The 22,706-nt window shown below is 43.3% G+C and overlaps 1 protein-coding gene across 11 annotated transcripts in view; it reads left to right on the forward strand.

Moving 5' to 3' along the window:
* Positions 1-22,706, forward strand: part of NIN (ninein) — a 99,191-nt gene that overhangs the window by 10,721 nt on the left and 65,764 nt on the right. For all 11 annotated transcript variants that reach the window (XR_003516005.2, XM_027572347.2, XM_027572349.2 and 8 more), the window contains 2 exons: positions 8,736-8,817; positions 22,068-22,228. Coding sequence is in view for 10 of the 11 variants with exons in the window: in XM_027572347.2 (XP_027428148.1) it covers positions 8,736-8,817; positions 22,068-22,228 (243 nt within the window). In the remaining variant the exon portion in view is untranslated. The remainder of the gene's footprint in view (positions 1-8,735; positions 8,818-22,067; positions 22,229-22,706) is intronic.

The raw sequence follows: 22,706 nt of genomic DNA on the forward strand, positions 1-22,706 counted from the left end.
TCCGAGTCAGCGTAAATACACAACCCTCTGCTGCTAACAGATTGCGCCTTGGCAGCGCATTCACCGTTCGCTCTCCAGATGTTGCCCATCTTTGCCCCCCGTTCGGCAAACTAAAGCAGGGGAACAGTTATTGATTGATTTGTTAACGACTTGACACTATCAGCCTGCTTTTTACGTTTGCTATTTGCCTGTGAATAATGAATACCTAAGTGGTCTATAGCCTGATATTTACTTAGCGAGCCAGTGATAAAAGTTAAATAGATGTATGCATATTGATTTCATGTGGGACGTCCCTGGTGACTGTCTTGAGAGCAGGGTTGGCATGAATTAATGCACTACTGTTCGATTTGCATTTTTTATGAAACTGAGTTATTCTCCTCAGATGATCACATAAACTTGGCCATATGTTGTTAAGATACTCTGTATGGTCTATAATTTTAAATTATAAGGAAAAAAATTCCTTAGAATTCACTGAAGAATTCTAAGTGCTAACACCTTCTTGATTGTAAGTTGTAAAATTATACGTTGTTTTCAATGCCAGTCATCTTTCTTCTCTTTAGAGGGTATTTATAGAAAAACTTGTAAGGGTTCGCAGTTTGGTTTCATAAACAAGGAGAAAGAATAGTAGCATGACAAATCTTCAATATATTCAACTATTCAGTAATTCAACAAATATGTATTGTAGGGATCCTGCGTGTCAGACTTTCTGCTAGTCTGTGGTATGGGTGCCACTTATTTATGTTTATCATAGACTAAGGTTTTCCATTAAATTGGCTTTTGGGTATGGTAGTATCCAACAGCTTCCTGGATATTTAGGTTTAAATTTATCTTTAAATTTTAATGAGTATAATTTCTAAATGAAACAAAACTTCCAAGTTTACCTTTATTGGAATTGGGCTGAATTAATCATTTGTTTCTTGAAAAAGAAATAAGATAAAAAAAGCATTGCCCTCCTCAGTAAGAATATGAATATTTTCTGTTTATTTTTTATTTCAAATCCATGTGTAATAACTTCCTAGTTTTTTTTTTTAAGCCTAATATTTCTTTTGACAGTTGTTAAGGAAAGTAACTGAAGTTGACTTGCCATTTTCATGCATTTTACTCCTAGGCCATTTACCCCCAAATTATGTTTCAATTCATCTATCTGATCTTGCTTTATAACTTGACGTTGTATTCCCCTGAGCATGGTGCTCACTATTTAAGTATTTGAAATGCCTGAGGATTGTGGATCACTGATTTGAAAGAAGCAAGACATTGCTGGTGGGTGTTTCCTGCTACATTATTCAAAAGAGCTCTACCCGGAAATCAGTTAAGCACCTGTCAGGTGGGTGGGAGCCCAAGGCTGGGGCCAGGGACTCCTGAAGACACTGAAATACTTTTATTCTGGTCAGGTAATGTGCCTAGCAGCTGAATAGTCCTTTTTTTTTTTTTTAAGATTTTATTTATTAGAGCACAAGTGGGAGAGCATGAGCTGGGGAGGGGAGGAGCAGAGGGAGAGGGAGAAGCAGATTCCCTGCTGAGCAGGGAGCCCGACGCTGGGCTCAGTCCCAGGACCCTGAGATCACGACCCCAGCTGAAGGCACACACCCAACTGACTGAGGCACCCAGGCGCCCCCACAGTCCTGAGAGCAAATACTACAAAGATATAAGAAAGCTCTTTTTTTGAACCAAGTTTTCATCCAAACAATTGATATTGGTCATAGGTGCTTCCTGTTTTTTGTCTTTTATTGTTCATTGTTATTATTTTTTTTTAATTCAAGTTAGGTAACATATAATGTATTATTAGCTTCAGGGTAGAGTTTAGGATTCATCCCAGTGCTCATTATATCAAGTGCCCTCCTTAATGCCTATCACCCAGTTACCCCATCCCCCCACCCACTTCCCCTCCTGCAACCCTCAGTTTGTTCCCTATAGTTAGGAGTCTCTTATGATTTGTCTCTCTGTTATTATCTTATTTTATTTTTCCTTCCCTTTCCCTATGTTCATCTGCTTTGTTTCTTAAATGTGTCTTTTATTTTTTAAAGAATTTATTTATTCATTTGAGAGAGACAGAGAGAGCATGAGCTGGGGAGAGAGGCAGAGGCAGAGGGAGAAGCAGACTTCCTGCTGAGCCAGGAGCCCGACGTGGGGCTCAATCCTAGGACCCTGGGATCACCACCTGAGCTGAAGTCAGACGCTTAACCATCTGTGCCACCCAGGTGCCCCTTAAATGTGTCTTTTAAATTATATGTTGTCATATGCCTCTCTTTTTTATTAGAAATCAGAACATAAATATGATGGTCTACCTTGGCTTTATTGAAGCTGTCATAGCAGTTTTAAAAATGCGTTTTCCTTTACTTAAGGAATATAGCAACTTTGAGACATAACAGCCCCCTGAGATTCTAAGGAGTTTCCTTGCTGTACTCTCTGGTAGGAATCTGGATGCTGAGGTACTCCATGTCCTTGGTACTCTTTAGAATCAGAACAAGCCACCTGGTAGCAGAACCCACAGTTGGCTTCCAAAGAATCCCATAGGTATGTGGACTTTGGTCATCAAAGGCACTTTGAAATTTTTAGTGTTAAAATCTGATAACTTTACAGATATATAATTTAGCTCACTTTTTCCACCTTTCATTTTAAAGTGTTTGGGGGTTCTTTTATAAATACCATGATTAATTTCATATGATGGATTTGCTTATTTGTTTCCAGTTCATTAAAAGTTTTTTAGGATTTCTTTCTCTTATATATATTTTAACCATTTGAAAGGTAAATCAAATACCGAAGTACCTTCTGGCCAGGATTATTTGGACTTGTTCTCCGTTTGCAAAATTATGCGTGATCATCAAATAGTGTCTATTTGTAACTACCCCGTGTTCATGCTCCTGTTTCGTATTATTGATCTGAGGCTTTTTAAATGCATTGGAGGAAACGGTGGCATCATTTCTCATTGCATCTCTTATTAAATGTCTGGAAGCTGCTGTATCTTACTGTTTAACCACCATAGTTTAACCTGAAATGGTGAGGTGTATTGTCTGATTCCCAATTGGTCTTTTGACTCTGTAAACCATCACGCCCTTCCTTTACAACAGTCTCCATTGGGGTTAACTTGAACTCCTAAAGGTCTGTAATTCCCAATTATAGACAAGAAGACATTCTGATTAAGAGGCTGCAAGACTTGCTTCTACTCTGTATTAATACTTCGTTGTCAAACTCATTGCAAAATTTGCATGCTGCGACCTCGAGCCTCTCAGAGCTATTGAGTCTAATGGGAAGCCAGGGCGAGGGGAGGGCTGTTGGGAAGATCTGGCAGCTCTCAATGAGAGGTGGGAACAGGTGCGGAAAGGCTGTTTTCTCCTACCTGCTTTATTTCAGTAATGACTGCCTCTTTCTCCGGAGAAAGTATGGTCCAGAATGCCGATTTGATTTCTGCAGTATTCTGCTGATACTCTTAAGAGTAGCTTCTTGAGACAGAGGGGACTTAAAGTTCTTTAGTGTCCATCACAGGTTTTAGACTTCAGTGTTCATCTGTATGACAAAGAAACCTTGAAACCCAGAACTTGGGAAAGCACATTGGCCTGTCCAAGGTCGGGCAACTCATTTCAAGCAGCAGCAGGATGGGAACCCAGATTCTCTATCCCTGAATTTGAATGCATGTTTTCACAGCCTCCTCAGACTCCAGATATAGGCAGGAAAGAATCTCATTCTCCACCCCCACCCCCATCACCACTACCACCACATCAAGACAGTATAGGATTAGAGCAGAGTCTTTGAAGTCAGCCCCGGATTCAAGTACTGGTTCTTGCCATTTTTAGCCCTATGGGCATGTTACCTTGTAATAGTCTGAGCCTCAAGTTCCTCATCTGTATAATGGGAAAAATAATACCCTCCTTACAAGATTGTGATGAGGGTTGAATTAGATTATGTGTGTAGAAGACTTATCGTAGAGCCAGGCACACAGTTAACTACCATGTTCTAGGTCTGCCTGTATGCTTCTCTCCTCCCTCCCTCCCTTATGTAGCCAGAATGGGTCTTTGATAAATAGTGGCTTCCCAGTAATGATTTCCTGAGAAAGCTCCTAGGCGTGGAGAATGGATTTGCTAGAAATTCTCTTGTGTGTCCGTGGTTTGCATCTGTTTCCATCTGTAGGCAGGGCCCCTTGGATCCTCTTGGAGTATGACTTCATACATTTGCTCTAGGCTTGGACTCGCCTTTTCAAATGAGCTTTGCCCCTCTCCACGTTGTCTGCAGTAGATGACTGCAGTAACCTGAATGTGTTACTTAGAATCGGACATTTTACAACGATGTCTTTCATTATGAAACTGTGTCTCTTTATCTGTATCCTTTTTCTTTTGCATAATACTGTACACATCATTTTCCTGCACAGTGACCTTCTGAAGAGTCTCGATTTTCTCTCCCCATTGCAGCTAGCACTTCATGTTTGGAGTGTTCTTTCATCAATTTCCCTTTGTATTAGGAGATACGAACCTCCTTGGTGTGATGATAGTTACAGGGGCCTTTGTCTCGTTTAATAAGATCACTTGGCTGAACACTTGGCTTGAGCCTCTCATCCTGGGGCTGTTTGAAGTGCTGCCTGCACACATGTGGAAACTGTATGTATTTGATCTCCATGATTGCACGAGACAATTTTATGCAACGTTAAGTTCCTTGTTCTACTTCCTGTTACAGGGGGATTTTTTTGTGTGCGGTTTGAAGTAACGTTTGTTTCTTATGCGGTGCTTTCTTTTTTTCGGAAAGGCAAATTGTGTTTCTAAAAAAGCATCCGAATGAAATTTGGAGAGGAAAAATGATAAGGTAAATTTCTATTAGGTGGGGGTGACACATGACAAAAAAATCAGACTTGACTGGTCTTCCCATTAATTTGTTTAAATGTCATGTGTGTTTTTAGTCTGTCAGGTAATTTTCCCGTTGCTGCAAAGTGCCCTTTGAGGCATACAAGATATAGGAATGCTTGTAAAATGAATGGCAGCAATTATTATTCAAATGAGGGGGTACCAACCGGGAGAAGCACAGCTTGGAGGCTTGTTACCGCATGAGATTTAATTGCATTGTATATTTGTGAAGATTTCTAAATTTTAACATAATGTAATAGTAAAGCTCCCTTGGAGGAGAAAAATGGTACTTAGAAATTCCAGTTACTGAACTTAGTGAGCCCACTGATGCACATTTCTTCACAATAGAGGGCATTTATTAACGTTTTGGTTCTGGGATGTGCCCTAAGGGGCTTTTCTACCACATCAGTATTCATGAGCATTGTCAGAAAATAGCAGTTACCTGCCTCTATTAGAGAAGTATCTTCTTGGAAGATGCGGAATTTACTGTTATTTAAAGTGGAGGGTCCAGTGTCTATATGCCCTTGTAGGAGGAAAAACAAAGATCAGTTTAAGACTTAGGACTGCTCCAGTTGTTTTGATCAGCTTGCCATGTTTTCCTTTTTTGGATTTTTAGGGGTGTGTGTGTGTGTGTGTGTGTGTGTGTGTGTGTGTGTGTGTTTAAGAGGTCCATCAGATAGACACTGTTGGATTATGAAGAACCTCTGAGTTAATCATGTCTAGTCTTTTATAGACCCTTTTTCTTTAAAAAAAAAAATGTGGCTGATTCAGTAGGTCCATTTTGGAAATGGTGTAGCTCTGCCTGTGAATATCTTAGTGAAGCCATATGTCCCGAAACTGTCCCACCTCCTTGTTTTCGTGTCTCTCAAAGCACTCACCAGATTCTACCTTATAGGTGCTAAGCAACTTTCCTTTCTTCTTCCCCTTCTGCCTTCCCACAATCAAGATTCTCTTCCTCATCTTGGAAGTTGAATGGGATTAACATCCAGAGTATAGGTACCTTGGTCATTTTTCAGGGTAAGATTGAGGTACATAGACTCCTGGGCGTCCTTCATGGCTACTACTCACTGAATTGAACTATGTCAGGACTGGATTCAGAAGGGCTCTTTCTGATAACCTCTGTCAAAGCTTAGGCCTTTAGAAGACCCAGCAGAGACCCATGAGTGAAGTGTAGAGGACTTGAAGTTCTCAAGGCGAGTACCTCCCTTTTGAAATGGGAGCCTCCTTCTGTTCAGCTCACAACTGGCAAGGACAGACAAAGGTTTTGTTCAGGTCATTCCATCAATACCCTACGGGAGGAGAACCCCCAAGCCAGACTCCCTAAACTCAGCATCCTGGATCCGTTTCTCTGATGTTGGGCAACTGTCCAGATCCCGGTGGGGAGGCAAGATCCTGGCTGTCCCCCCCACCACCTGGCTGTCCTGGTTACTCTTGATTTGCTTGAAAATGTGTCCATTTCTCTGTAAAAGTTGAGGAAACAGTCATGCCATATACCTATTGGTAGTCACTAGCCTCTACCTATCGGTAATTAAGTATACCAAGTGGTATTAACTTCCACTTGCTGAGTACCTGATAAAGTCCCTGAAAGTTCTAGACACTTTATGTAACTCTCCTTTTAATTTCCTGCTGCTGCTGTGAGGGAGGTGTTGTTACAAATAACATGAAATACATGCGGTGTGCTTCACACAGTAGGTGTTTGGGCTCCCCATGCTGTTTCTGGAATATGCACTCCATGGCAGCACGATCTCCATCACTCTTACTCACCAGGATAGTGCCTGGCCCGTGGCAGCCGTCCAATAAATATTTGTTGAACAGATCATAAAAATTGTTAGAGGTCTCCGTTTTTACACACGAGCAAACTAAAGCTCAGAGAGGAGAGGTTTAGTAGTTGAGCTACAGCAGGAATTCAGTGGCTGAGGCAGGGCCGGAACCTGGACCCAGCTAGCTCCAGCGCAGAGTCGGTGCTCCTCACCCTTCTACTGCTCACCCTGAGGGGAAGGAATGGTCCTAGTAGGCAGTGGTAAATGCCTGGCAAGTGTCCCGGGATGGGAGAGCCCTTGGATATGTGCTGTTTGTGGACTGGCTGTTTGGGAAGACGGCCTTGCCCCTGGAATCAGGAGCCAGGATGCCACAGTGCCTGCAGCCCACACTCAGACTTTGGGCCGGCAGCAGGGCCTGGCCCTCTTCCCTCCTGCAGGCTCCTCGGTCATTTGTCCCTTGCAGTCTCTTAACCTTTCATTGATTGTTGGGCCCTGGCTGTCTAGCAGATGCCCTGCCTCCCTTGACAGACTGATTTTTTTTTTTTTTTTTTTAAGTGGGAGAGGAGGAGGGGAGGGACAGAGGGAGAAGGAGAAAGAGAATCCCAAGCAGACTACCCGCTGAGCGCAGAGCCCGACGCGGGGCTCGATCTCACGACCCAGAGATCATGACGTGAGCTGAAACCAAGAGTCGGATGCCCAACCCACTGAGCCACCAGGCGCCCCTGCCTTGACAGGTTTCTGCTCTGGATCCATAGAGTATACTGCTTTTTTGGTCTATGCTATCTAAAGGAACATGATTTTAAGAAAGTAATTTTAAGTGATCAAAATGGATGTGGTAGAAAAAGCACATATACTTTGGGAGACTGGCAAATTGCAAGCATATACAATTTTATGTCATAGGAACCTCAGTGAACTCCTCTCCTTTACATCAATTTGCATGGATAAGACAAATGCTTTCTTTTCTCCATTGTTTAGATAACTAATGAGGTTTGCTGCTTTTCCCAGTATAATTTGGCAGTGGTTTTTTTTTTTCTTTGAAGATTTTTTATTTATTTATTCATGAGAGACAGAGAGAGAGAGAGAGAGGCAGAGGGAGAAGCAGGCTCCCAAGGAGCAGGGAGCCCGATGCGGGACTCGATCCCAGGACTCTGGGATCGTGACCTGAGCCGAAGGCAGACGCCCAACCATCTGAGCCACCCAGGTGCCCTTGGCAGTGGTTTTTATCTGTCACCTATATTCAAACTGCTAGGCAGTGTTTCGTAATGATGTCCAAAGAGACCTGTAGCGGCGCAAATATCAAATTGACTGACATTGTAGTTATATGTGGGCTTCTGTATAAATAGGTGCCCTGTTATCAAACTAGAATTACAGCGAGAATACCATCTTTCCCTTCAGCCCCATGGTGAGGTCACATAAATTTAAGTTATAGGAGAATAAACTTGGCCATAAAAAAACCCATTTTACCCCTTCAACCAAAGCAATATCCCAAATCTGAGTTGTTACTTGAATAAAACTCATGTTCTTTCATCCTTCTATCAAGGTAATTGTGTGTTTAAGAATTCAAGAGAATGCTTCCCAAGGTTTTTTTATTCTTTTGTGTTTACTATTGATTTCTTTTTGTTTATAGAATCACAGGGGCCTTGGGAGATAAATATTAGGTACCTGCCTCAGGCAAGACTGTATTCAAGTCATCCTTAAATGGTCCCACGTTCTCTTCTAGAATGTCTTAAGAGCTAAAAGCATCTTTGGGGCATTGTTACAATGGATCATTTACTTGGGAAGTTTTTCCTAATATCTCACCTAACCTCTTTCCCTTGTGGTCTTGTTCGGAAAAATAAAAGGAGTTGAGTTCAAAACATCTCTTTTTCTGAGTTTATAAAGAGGGTGTTGCTCTATAGCTTTCCTCCTCAGGGTTAAATAAATATTGATATTGATGTTAGTGTTTATGACACGGGGGTGTCAAAAATGATCAGTGCACTTTCCCTTCAGTGCTTTAGAGAAATGAAGAAAAGGGAACAAAAGCAGGTTATGACTCACTTCAAGGCTGTCGGGATGCTACCAAGTGGTTGTGGTACCTTGAAAATGGATTTACTTCATTACGGCTGTGGAAACGATTTTGAATTTATTTTTCGTTGTTTATTTTTAGGTGCATTTTGACCAATTTAAAGAAGCATTAATACTTATCTTGTCTAGAACTCTGTCAAATGAAGAGCACTTTCAAGAACCAGGTAAGGGCACTCAACTAACTTTTCTTCTCTACATTCCTCTTTAAAAATTGTCCAGGGAAGAATTCGGGGACCTTGAAGCATGTCTATGAAAGCTTTGGGCATCTGTCTGCCTTTTACAGATTGAACAGTTATTTTCAGTGACTTGTCTTTTGATATTACCCTAAAAGCCTTGCAGCTGTTGAACACTAAAATGAGTCTTCCCTACCACAACAGTGTATTATGGAAGAAATAATTGGATTGTTCCTAGGCAATATGTCAGATGGTGTGCCAGTAACTCATTCCTGGAATGAGCAGAGTGAAGGTGGATGGTACTTCCTTCGTCCTACTTCCTGTGTAGGGGAAGGATCTGAGTCAGGGGTGGGGGGTGGGGGTGGGGGGTGGGTATTTTGCCTGAAAGAAGAGTGGTCAATCTAGAGATAATCTTGTTTAGTCCTCGTAGGTGGATAAGACATTATCACATTATATTATAATTGATAATATGTATCTCAAGCGATAGCTTTTGAGGACCATGTTGTTCATTTTTGTATTTTCAGTGTCGAGGGGAATACTTCACACATAGTAAATATTCAACGAATGTTAAAAAACAAAGAATGTTACACTTTACTGATTTTTTTTAAAAGCACTATAGATTATAAGACATCATTGTTTTATGTATCTCTGAAAATAAAAAATTTTTTGCCAGTTATAATAGTAAAATGCCATTGATTGTAAGACTTACCCTAATGTCAGAGTGTTCAAATCTTGGGGGGGTGGTGTCTGCGTGTGTGTTTATGTGTTTGTGTGTCTGTCATAGGATCAATGAAATACAATAAATACTTAAAGGAAAGTCTAAACAGGGCTGAAATTTTTATTATAATACAGTCCCATTTTATCAAATCATTGGTTGTCAGATTTGGGTTAGGGGTTGTCTATAAAAGAGCATGAGGGGACTTTTGGGGTGATGAAACTGTTTCATATCTTGATTGTGGTGGTAGTTACAAAATACTAAGAGTTTTTCCAACCCATAGAATTGTGCGCTAAAAGTGAAATTCTGTGTGAATTATACTTCAATAAACCTGATTTTTAAAAAGATAACAAAAATATAGTCCAGGTTTTGAGATTGAGGAGAAATCATTAACATTTTGTCACTACAAAGACTCATTCAATGTGACCTATTTAGATAAAGCACAGATGGGAACTCATTTCTTCACTGGTGATCTAGTTCTTCCTTGTACTTCTAGAATGCCTAAGATTTGTGTCATGTGTATGCACATTGCATTTAGCAGTATTTTGGATTCCAGATTGAATTGCCCCTTTCTGCCTGTTGTCACCACCCCTAAGAAGGTTATCTTCGACTCTGAGGCTTGCCAGCGCTCTCTAGAAGCCCACAGTGAGCCTGTGGGGGAGGTTATTGCCTTCTGGAGACTTTCCAGACTACTAATAGAATTACTACAGATGACCACTGCTGGAACATGGGCTTCTGTTCTTACAAGGTCTCACATTGTTGGTATTTTTACTTATTTAAGGTTGTCTTTCATCTTGATAACAATAGCCCAAGATCTAGGGACCCTGAGTAGAGCTATGGTGCCATCTCTACATTTTAGTTAATAAGAGCCTCTGTAACCTAAGAATTCAGTTTGTTGCTCTTCTATGTGTTGATCATGTGCTTTTATGTGGGTTTGGAATGGGCAGTCCTGCCACCAGTCCACATGATCTCTTTGCTGCCCTTTCTTCAAAACCTGTATGATCACTTGCCAGAAAATGGTCATACTAAATGTACCGATTTATGGTGACCACAGATGTGAAGGGTACCTCCTAGAGTTGCTCAGTGTTGGGATCTAAATAATAGGATGAGGAAGTAGACAAAGGCTGGCTGAGCTTGGTCATAGCCAAGCTATGGCTTACGAATGATTTACGAATTTATGATTTACGAATCTGGCTCCCAATGGTGGGTTCAGAGTTCTGTGTGTGCCTCACTGCAGTGCAGGTCAAGACCATAATTTGGACAAGTTTTCCAGGACAACACACAGAAGGGATTTTATCGTGGCACTGTGTGCTCCGTCCTTTGGGTAGGCTGTTGCAGACCTTCATGAGAGAGCTGCCCCAGATCAGGGGAATGAAGCAGCAGAGTACCTATCGACAACATTTTACACAGCGCTTGTGGGCCTTCCCTAATGTTTGGCCTGCAGGATAAAAGCTAGGATTGAGCCAGCACCTTAAAGACTGTTCTATCTCTTAGGAGCCAGTGAGTCAGCCCTGCCTCCCACAGTCCCCGCTTTGTTCCTGAGCATCTCTGCTTTTTCTGTCTCTGGCCCAACTCGCTCTGGCCCCTCCAGTTGTTCCTGGGGATCATGCAGTTCTTTCCACTGCAACATTCTCTCACCCACTCGAAAATGCGATTCAACCCCCACAGCCTGGTAAGCAAGCGACAGAGAAAGAATGTTCAGGACTCAAACGCGATATCCGGAGTCTGCCTGAGGTCACTCCCTTCTTCCCCTTTATGAAGATGACTATCCCTTAAATCCTAGACCATACCTTCGTAGGGCTGGAGAGAATGCTGGCGTTTTCCCCATGAGCACACCAAGACCTGAAGAGACACGTGGCTTAATTGAAATCTCACACGTGGTGGCAGAGGAGGATGCTGCCGCTGTGTCACCGGGGGGCTCCTCCTCTCGAGGAAGCTCTGGCTTAAGAATGTCAACGCCCAGATGGTTGAGCTGGGGGCAGACCCAGTCCTCAGTCAGTACGGCCTGGCCACAGAGATTTTGACAACTGGCCAGAGTCAGCAGGAAGGAGTGAAAAGAGCAAGTTTCACCTGATCATTAGTGACAGGAATGTCTGTGTCTGCAGCCGCCTTTGGCTTTTCAGTACTTAATTCGTCTTGTACCGTAAGGGCCAGACCTGTGGTGTTTTTGTCTTGTCTTTTGAAATCAATGGACCAACTAGACTTTGAGAGGAAAATTGCCCTTAAGCTATGGAAGGTGACTGAAAGAACAGGGCCACAGTGCACAGCCTTTGAAATGGAATGGGTCACGAATGGATATTTTATAACACTTTTTATAGGTTAAAAATACCGGACGCTGTACGAGACTATAATATAGAAAGCCCAGCTTGGTATGGTGGGAAAGGCCCTCGAGCCAGGAGTGATAAAATACTGTCCCTGCCTCTCTAATTGGGTGGCCTCCTACGTCACCTCCTCTGTGGTCTTCGGTCACCTCATATGTGAAAGAGGTTGTACTGGAAGATACTTAAGATCTGTTCAGCTCCAAGATTCAGTCGTGTCATCTCTGAGTATCTAAATGACATCTAAATTCATGAAAAAGACTAGCTTTGTGTTTCTGTCAGACTCTCCCTAACCTAAATTGACACTGGGAAGTTCTGCTTGCTAAGGACAAATGCCTAGTGGACGTCATGCTTTCATATTCCTCTAATAAAAGACAGTTATATATAAATAAAAACAAAGCTATATTAGAATTTGAGATGAGGGGTGCCCGGGTGGCTCAGTCAGTTAAGTGTCCCAGTCTTGGTTTCGGCTTAGGTCATGATCTCAGGGTGGTGAGATCGAGCCCCACGTCAGGCTCTGGGCTGGGCATGGAGCCTGCTTAAGATTTTTTTCTCTCCCTCTCCCCGCCTCCTCTCTCTTTCTCTCCCTCTTAAAAAAAAAAAAAAGAAAGAATTTGAGAGGAGATGGAATTAAATCATTATTTCCAGACTTGGGTTCTGCCATTTATAATTTCTCTAAGGTACAGTTTCTTTACTTTTAAAATTAGTGTGATGATTTTTCATACTAGATGATTTTCAACATCCATTCTACTCTGATAATTTATGATTTTTTAAAAATTTTTATTGTTAATCACCATACGTTACATCATTAGTTTTTCATGTAGTGTTCCATGATTCATTGTTTGTGCATAACACCCAGTGCTCCACGCAGCACGTGCCCTCTTTAATACCCATCACCAGGCTAACCCATCCCCCCACCCTCCTCCCCTCTAGAACCCTCAGTTTGTTTTTCAGAGTCCATCGTCTCTCATGGTTCGTCTCCCCCTCCAACTTACTCCCCTTCATTCTTCCCCTCCTGCTATCTTCTTCTTTTTTCTTTTTTTTAAACATATGTTGCATTATTTGTTTCACAAGTACAGATCTGTGATTCAACAGTCTTGCACAATTCACAGCGCTCACCATAGCACATACCCTCCCCAATGTCTATCACCCAGCCACCCAATCCCTCCCACCCCCCACCACTCCAGCAACACTCAGTTTGTTTACTGAGATTAAGAATTCCTCATATCAGTGAGGTCATATGATACATGTCTTTCTCTGATTGACTTATTTCACTCAGCATAACACCCTCCAGTTCCATCCACATCATTGCAAATGGCAAGATCTCATTCCTTTTGATGGCTGCGTAATATTCCATTGTGTATATATACCACATCTTCTTTATCCATTCATCTGTCGATGGACATCTTGGCTCTTTCCACAGTTTGGCTATTGTGGACATTGCTGCTATAAACATTGGGGTGCACGTACCCCTTCGGATCCCTACATTTGCATCTTTGTGGTAAATACCCAGTAGTGCAATTGCTGGATCGTATGGTAGCTCTATTTTCAACTGTTTGAGGAACCTCCATACTGTTTTCCAGAGTGGTTGCACCAGCTTGCATTCCCACCAACAGTGTAGGGAGGATTCCCCTTTCTCCGCATCCCCGCCAACATCTGTCGTTTCCTGACTTGTTAATTTTAGCCATTCTGACTGGTGTGAGGTGGTATCTCATTGAAGTTTTGATTTGGATTTCCCTGATGCCGAGCAATGTTGAGCACTTTTTCATGTGTCTGTTGGCCATTTGGATGTCTTCTTTGGAAAAATGTCTGTTCATGTCTTCTGCCCATTTCTTGATTGGATCATTTGTTCTTTGGGTGTTGAGTTGGTTAAGTTCTTTATAGATTTTGGATACTAGTCCTTTATCTGATATGTCATTTGCAAATATTTTCTCCCATTCTGTCGGTTGTCTTTTGGTTTTGTGGACTGTTTCTTTTGCTGTGCAAAAGCTTTTTATCTTGATGAAATCCCAATAGTTCATTTTTGCCCTTGCTTCCCTTGCCTTTGGTGATGTTTCTAGGAAGAAGTTGCTGCGGCTGAGGTCGAAGAGGTTGCTACCTGTGTTCTCCTTTAGGATTTGGATGGACTCCTGTCTCACGTTTAGGTCTTTCAACCATTTGGAGTCTGTTTTTGTATGTGGTATAAGGAAATGGTCCAGTTTCATTCTTCTGCATGTGGCTGTCCAATTTTCCCAACACCATTTGGTGAAGAGACTGTCTTTTTTCCATTGGACATTCTTTCCTGCTTTGTCGAAGATGAGTTGACCATAGAGTTGAGGGTCCATTTCTGGGCTCTCTGTTCTGTTCCATTGATCTGTGTGTGTGTTTTTGTGCCAGTACCATACTGTCTTGATGATGACAGCTTTGTAGTAGAGCTGGAAGTCCGGAATTGTGATGCCGCCAGCTTTGCTTTTCTTTTTCAAGATTCCTCTGGCTATTCGGGGTCTCTTCTGGTTCCATACAAATTTTAGGATTATTTGTTCCATTTCTTTGAAAAAAGTGGATGGTATTTTGATGGGGATTGCATTGAATGTGTGGATTGCTCTAGGTAGCATTGACATCTTCACAAGGTTTGTTCTTTCAATCCATGAGCATGGAACATTTTTCCATTTCTTTGTGTCTTCAATTTCTTTCATGAGAATTTTATAGTTTTCTGAGTACAGATCCTTTGCCTCTTTGGTTAAATTTATTCCTAGGTATCTTATGGTTTTGGGTGCAATTGTAAATGGGATCGACTCCTTGGTTTGTCTCTCTTCTGTCTGGTTGTTGGTGTATAGGAATGCCACTGATTTCTGTGCATTGATTTTATATCCTGCTACTTTACTGAATTCCTGTATGAGGTCTAGCAGTTTTGGGATGGAGTCTTTTAGGTTTTCCACATACAGTATCATATCATCTGATAATTTATGATTCTAAGACTTAGGGAAGAGTTTTTCCCCTAAAAACAACAACAACAACAACAAAATGAAAAATGCTGGTATTGAGATAGGGACAGGAAAATGCATTGGGGATGTAGGGAATTGTTTTTAAATTCCTAACTGATTGACATCAGTGACATAATTCCTTCATATCTACATGCACAATTTAATTTTTAAATTATTTTCCTAGAATTAAGAGAGGAACAAAAAGTTAATTATTGGTTATTTATTCAATTTGCTCTGGCTTTAGATTATAGGATTTTTGTAATGGAAATGCCAGCACGGTCTCTAAGCTATATGGTATCAACATACTGTCTGGATCTGTTCTCCAGAGATTTTGTCCTTGTTTGATGTATTTTGCATTAGATTTCTGTTCAGTAGTAGGTGTTAGCATAATACTGGAAGCCCTTTCTTTCCCTGATATGGTTAGTGTAAAAATCTTCCCTTTGTTTACCTGGTGAGGGAAAACTGAGATCAGCAAAAGCCCAATCATTAGGAAAATAAGACTATGGGTGGTTTTGGTACAGATGACTGTTTGTTTTTTTTTTAAGATAATATTCCTAATTCCAAGAGCTACCCTAATTTAATTATTTTTCTAATATTTTGAGGAAGCTATAAATATAATAAACAGATATCTTTTCATTCACTCACCAGGTTTGCAGGGAAGCAGGTCTTATGACCAGGTATCGGGCTAAAGATGGGTGTTTGCCACTATGTTCAGAGGCCTTGGACCAGGCACCGAGGTCTGGCTGAGGGCCCTGTTTTTAGGAGATCTACACACAAATGGCCCAAGAGTTGTGTTCTGTTGTGCTTTCTCTGGTTGAGTGAAATAAATAAGAACTTGGTTCCCTGTTCCCTTGTTGTCTATGAGGACCAGAACAGTGAGGACCAGGACGTCTTTCCAAAAGTTAAAAGCAAAATAAAACCACCACCACCACCACCATCAAAAAAGGAGTGAGGAGTCACTTCCTAAGGTCAAGGGGAATTGGAAACACTCACACCCACTGCAGGTCACATAAAATGATAGGACTGTCCTGGGATTATATGGAACAATGAACAAGCACCAGAAACTATAAAAAATTCCTTTGGCTAATCAATGCAGCTCTCAGATTTTATGCTATGGAAATATTTATGGATGTGCACAAAGCTGTGTGTATAAGGACAGTAGAAATTTGAAATAGTGGAAAAATATATATCAAGCATAAATATTTGATAATGTATAGTTAGGCAAATTTTGATGTATCTGTAATCAAAGAATAAATAGCAATTCAAGTGTGCTCTAGAATGCTTCTGATGATTTTACTAAGAATACTTGACGATGATTTTGATGTGCTTCATTTTTACTAAAGGGCAGAAGGCATTCTTTTAAAAACTACATGTGTTGTGCAAAAAAAACAAAATACTTGTACAAAAAACCAAAATACTCCTGTGAACAAAACCGCTGACTCAGGAGTTGTGCCAGTGTTGTACGTTTATGTCAACTTCAGAGTCTGAGGAGGTTTCCAAAGCAGGGACATGAAAAGGAGAGTTAGGGAGTCTTAGTGTCCCTCCCATATCAGGTAAAGGGGAAGGAGGTGACAAGGAAGAGAAAATTTGGGTAAGAGTGACACAGAGGTGGCTCCAGTTCCTGAGACGACAGACTGGATCACAACATGATGCGTTTGCCGCTAATCTTACCCATTACAAAAAAACGAGGTCAGGGTAGTTTGCTGCAGGTTTGGGGGCCGTGGAATCTCTGACTTTGCTCCCCTGGCCCAGCCCACTGGCTCCAGGCCACTGTTGGCCCCACAGAAGTCTGGGGCGGCAGGGGGGAACGCCATGGGGTGTGTCTCGAGCTTCTAGGCCAGGAGCTACCAGACAGAACAGCATCCTTGTCCCACTGAGCTCCTGTCATTTTCCTTTCCAGAAAAGTAGGCTAAGCTTTCATGACATTAAGTACTCCTGATCTTTATGAGGACTGAGGGTTCCAGTCCAGGTCTGTTTGAATCAAAGCCCAGGCAGGCTCTTTCCATGAAGCTCTGCTGCCCTAGAAAGCATTACAGCCCAACTGGGTTGGTAATTCTAACATGTAAAATGCTTTTAGAAAAAGAGGACCATGATCGTTATGAAATCAGGAGCTATCAACAGTATGGGTGGCACTGAATTCATAGAAGAAAAGGTTCCATGAAAGTTGTACCAAGCAGTTACTTGAGAGAAATACGTTTTGAGTTGAAACTGGAACAACGGGGAGGATTCGCTTAAGTGAAATGTGAATTCTCTGCCTTCTTCCCCCAAAATGGCTCGGGATGCGTGGCCTTCCAACAGGGACCAGCAGGCTGACACCCCTAGGAGAAGGCTGGGGAAACAGTCCTATCGTCGTTAACACCTCAAAGCATTTTTCTGTGGCTCTTCAGCGGCTTTAGGTCTCCACAGACCAGTTAGACCACTAGGTCCTGGGCCGGCCACACCCATCCACCATCCCGGGCACCCTGGTGGGGTGCAAACCTTCCCCTCCGAACTTCCCTCCCAGGCAAGGTCAGTCAGAGCCACCCCATTAGCTTTGTGCCCTGAGGCACCTGTGTGCTCCAGCAAGAACCATCAACTCAGATTGGTGAGAGCTGGCTGGGGCGACTGCTCCTGAAATTCTGTCCCTGCCTTCCCTGAAAGCCCCGGATGAGCCCCCGTGTCTTGAGTGTGGATTCCAGGAGAGAGGGGTAGCTGCGGAGCGGGGTGCTAGCGGCCAGCAAGCAGCTGCCCCAGAAAGGGCCATGTGTGCACAGAGGTGTGGGGTGAGGGCCCTGCTGGCTGATGACCTCCCACGGAGGCGCAGGGCACACGGTGAGGCGGAAGGAACCTGCGAAGGCTTCCCTGATGTCTTCATGTTGTTCATTCTCTCTTGGACTTTCCTTCTCCCCTTCCCTCCTTGGGACATCCCCCTCCTCAGCCCTTTCTTCTTTCTACCGCTCCAGCTCACCTCTGCCCTCTTCCTTGGACCCGCACTGCACTTTGCCCCCACTTCCGGTCCCCTCCCCCATCTGCTCTTGCTCCCCACCTTCCATAGGCCTCTAGGTCCCTGCCCATCTTCTCCTTCCCACCCCCTCTCCCCCCACCTGTGTCTGTCCATGTCTGTCTCTCCCTCTTTCTCCCCCGTCCCCCGCCTCTCTCTCTCTCTTTCTCTCTTGGTCTTGGTCTCCCTTTAATTCTCTTCCCTTTCCTCTCACTTAGTATCAGATACGGGGTTGCACTCAGTGTCATGCCCGTGTAATGGTGTTACAGGAGGCGGGGAAGTGGGGATGTGCCATGGGGCTGGAGGGTGTTCATTTGCTGCCTGACTGCCCTTTCCCAGGGAAGCTTCCTGCGGCTGCTCGTCCCAAGGTTTGCAGTGTGTGCTTCATTTTTGACTCCTTACTTTTAAATGAGTTTCAGGAATCCCATGTGCTCAGTAGAAATGTAATACGGAGAGCCTCAGACTGGAGTTACCCTGTGCTGAGGGCCTTTGGCTTTGGAAAGGGCTGGTGTCCCTGGGAACGATCGTCCGGGCTAACTGAATGGGGCAGGAAGGGAAGGAGAAAGCAAGGGTCCATACAAGCAGTTTCAAAATAAGAACATCAGCACCAAAAAGACCGAGCTTTGTTCTTCATCCTGGAAATAACCTCAGGTCAGTTTTGGGAACAGGGAGGTTTAAATCAAAAAGTGATAAAATATCCACGGACTATGTGCTCTGTACTGTTCAGCGAGAATTGAGGCAGGGAGCGAGTCGAGAGCGGGGTGGGCGGGTGAGTGTGGTTTTGCCTGCCTGCAGCTGGCTTATCCCCTGAGTGGTCATTCTCACTGACTCTGCATTTCAGTTTTCCTCTTATTATAAGTGTAAGACTTCTGGTCACAAGTCATGCATATGCATGGTGGTTCATCCTGATTCTGGAAGGCGGACATTATTACAGGTCTGGAGTTTCTCTCCTTGGGACAGACGGGATATGGAGTAAAGAATGTGGTGTCTGAGCATCCAGATTTTGTTTCATTTCTAAGGCTGGGAGAAATAGTATTTCGTCTTTTGACCTCCCCATTTAGATTCCCCCCAACTCCGCAACTGCTCTGTAGAGACTATTAGTTGCTTCTGTATTTCTCTAGCATTCTTTAGGGGAGTGAATCAAGATATTTCTGTTGTCCCCTACTCATAACCAAGTGTTTGGTGTATGGAATAACACCCAGATCATCTAGACTAAGTCACATAGGACTGCTTCAACGCCACTTTATTAGGATTGGTGCATTTCACGATAAATTCTCCAAGGATGGGGCTCAAGACTCCTCTAGGCAGTCTGGGCTTGTCCTCTTTCCTTCAAAGTCCATTTTTATTTTTGTCAAATAGGAGAAATAGAAAATTGAAAGAAGCGAAAATGACTCCGAAGCTTGGCAATCCAAGTAGAATCATAAATAAATATTCAAGGAAATAAAACACTGAAAGTTTGGCAGTCCCTTGTATATTGTTTGTGTCACTGGCATTTCATATCCCTCCTTGGAGCACGTGATTGGAGCAGTCACTTACACTTAGGCTATATGACGTAAACAATTTCATTTCTAAATCAAGCAACACCATATTATCTGGCATAGGTAAAATCGTTCCGTGATGAAACCCTGAAATGTGTAAGTTACATCTGGATACACTCATAAAGGACATAAACTTTGCCCCCGGGCTGCAGTTTTGTGAGTCTCTGTTGGACGTCGTAAGGATAGGGTAGAGCATTCTTTAATTTAGGGGTATAAGGGTGTCTTCAAATTTATTTGGTGGGCTGCTACTGTGGCCTTTTAAGGGCCTGGTTGTGATTGGTAAAGAAAATCTTAGTTTTCAAATGTTTAATACGTTAATGACTGCTGACCATGAATGTTCTCTCTGGATGTCCTTACTGTCGCTGTCTTTCTTCGCTTCTTATCGTGTAAGTATAGGGATGCTCAAGAGAGATGTGAGTATGTAGTCAAACAAGCGACTGTTGATAATTGGTTCGATTAGTCTAATTCTTTATTGGTCACAGAGAGGGTTTGGGAAATTCACTATGAGGTCACATTAATACCACATTCTTCCTTTGTGTGTGCTAATATCTTATCCCCCCAAAAAAGTACACAGTATAACAGATTTCTCTAGAAATTGACTGTGTGATGTAGTTACAATCTGTTAAAGATGCTACCTTAAAGTTTGCTCAAAATTACTTACAATAATAAAATATGAAATAAATATTAAAAAAAATTCCTGGCAGTGCAAAAGTAAGTAAAATAAACCCAAACCTCGCAGGGTCCCTAATGGCTCACAATCTGTTCCCTTCCGTCCCTTACCAAATCCAGCACTGCTCCCTGTCTGGCATGAGGCATTTAGTGGTAAATAACTGGGGAGTCATTTCCCCCACAGGTGGGTTCTGGAGTAACTGCCAGGAGTTGTTTTAAGCGGGTCGCTCTGTCCCACCAGTCTTTTCCTCTGTAAAAGTGCAGGACACGGTGAGAGCAACTTTGTCACTCCCATCCCCAGACCACGACCGATCTCACACCGGGGAAATGTCATGTTCCCTTTTCTGACGTTCTAAGTTTTTCTTTTCATCTTTTCCGACCCCGCCCCCCATTGTCATGAATGTTATATCTTGTTGTCTGCCAGTAAGATATAAGAATGTGTAATAAATTAAGGATGCTTCTGCATTGCCTCTTACCTGACCAGCATCTGGGGGTCTCAGCTGCCAACACATAGCTCGGGTGTCTGGGCCGCTCCTGAATACTCACAGGCTGACCCACTCCCTCCTGATGAAAGGTACCTTCAAACATGCATGTGATTTTCAGTATAAATTGTGAATGCTTAAAGCCTCCCTGTAAGAGAATCGCTCAACTGAATAAGATGACTTGGCTGGGACTTTTAAGAAGCTGGATATAAATATCGCTAGAAATTATAGAGCCAGCATAAATACTTCACTCTGAGCTTTGCTGAGCATTTTCAGGATGCTTCTGACCGCATCTGTGAAATCTGAGCTTATACGGGAGGAAGGGCAGGGGGGGTGCAGGGAAGGGCAGCTTTAGTCAGACGGCATCCCCCGTCCTCCCAGGGAAACGACAACATGATGGCTAACCCCAAACGTGGCTTCCGTGGTGGTGGAGGAAGGGTTTCACTCTGTCAGTTCTTCTCTAATCAGCCACCCTCGTTTTGATGATGGGTGTCCACACCTCATCTGAAAATCTCCATGTCTGAGCTCAGACACATCTTGTGAAGACTGTCACGTTCAAACAGAACATGCATTATGTTCTCTAGGGACGCCGTGCTTTTGTGGATGATAAGAACCGAAATCAAAGCATTGCCACTCTTTTGTATTTTAATAGAATATCTTTTTCTCCTAAATCTGTGCAAGGTGCTAAAAAACATATCTATATCTAAGATGACGTTGGCATGGAGTGAAGTATTTATTCTATTGCTTTGAAGCTACCCATTGTAGAGAAAGATTAGTGTGCGGTGGCGGCAGTGACTGTTGTACCTGAGACATGTGACATCAGAATGCTGAGATCCTTCTTTAAGGTCAAGAAACGACTCTCCCCTTATGCACGTTCCTTTTTACTTTGTGCAACACCGAAGTTCATGAAGAGGAAAAAAAAAAAAATCTACCGTTTTCCTTTATGCAGTTTTGCATTTACTGTTTTATTCCCCAGCTTTTAATTTTATAATGAGATCTTGATGCCAGGTTTCATGCAAGCGATGAGCTGTCCTTCATTTATTAGGATCCGCTGTGTCAGTTTCTTTGTTCTGTCACCCTGCTTGCCTGACGGATCAGAAGGTGGGATGGTTCACAGAGGAGTCACTGAGGTATAGGAGGGCTGCGTGAATGCTAACGGTGCGGGTGTGGTGTTTGGTTTAGCATTATTCTCCAAGACTTCCTCCGACATGTCTCCCTGTCAGGACGATCTCCCCCTCTCCCTTGTCCCCTCTTGCAAGACGCCAGCTTCATAAACAGAAGAGCAAATAGGACGCCTGGCTTTAGCCTGATCTTAGTTCTATCCTCGTGTTGCCGGCATCGCATCTCTCGCGTGGGATGCAGGGATGCGCTCGGGGTGCTGTCAGTCATTCCAAATGAGAAGCTGTGCTCTGCGCCTGACCTGGCGGCTCAGATCCACCCACGTCCAGCACAACTGGCCAACAGTGGTGGTTTATTCTGGGGCTGGTATAAGAAGCTGCGTCTGACAGCTGTGAGTGTCAGCTAAAGGGCTGAGTCTGTCATGTAATGTGGCCTCAACTCTTGTCTCCTTGCCTAGACTGCTCACTAGAAGCTCAGCCCAAATATGTTAAAGGTGGCAAGCGTTATGGACGAAGGTCCTTGCCTGAGTTTCAAGAATCCGTGGAAGAGTTTGCCGAGATTGAGCCCCTAGAGGAAGAAGCTCGGCCCTCACACAGCCCAGCCGGTGACCGCCACCAGGTAAGGAATGGGACAGGCGTCGCCCTCCCGGGCCAGAGGTGTGGAGACCCCCGCACGCCCCCACGGCGGTGGTGTGGGGACAGGAGAACTGGGGGGGTCATGGCTTCTTTCTCTTGCTAATCTTAGTACTTGCCTTTGGGGTGTATATATATATATATGGCCAGTTTGTCTATCGTTTGAATGTTTCATCTCTGTTTCTGCTTCTGGAGAGCTGACATTTCTGTGCCAGCTTTATGTTTATGTATTTTACAATTCAGGTACTTTCACGTTTTCTGGGGTCTGCCACTTCCGGCACTTCTTGGGAATATGTCTCTCCTCATGGCACCGCCACTTTTAGTTGTGTAAAAAGCTGCCCCCTGCCACCCCCGGCGCCCCGAAATCCATAAACCAGCGTCTGTGGCAGGTGTGAGAGGAAGGTGGTGCGCGTTGGCATCTTGAGTGCTGCGCCTTGTCTTTCATGGCAACATAAAGCAGCTTT

Source organism: Zalophus californianus, chromosome 6 (genome assembly GCF_009762305.2).
Source record: "Zalophus californianus isolate mZalCal1 chromosome 6, mZalCal1.pri.v2, whole genome shotgun sequence".
NCBI lineage: Eukaryota > Metazoa > Chordata > Mammalia > Carnivora > Otariidae > Zalophus > Zalophus californianus.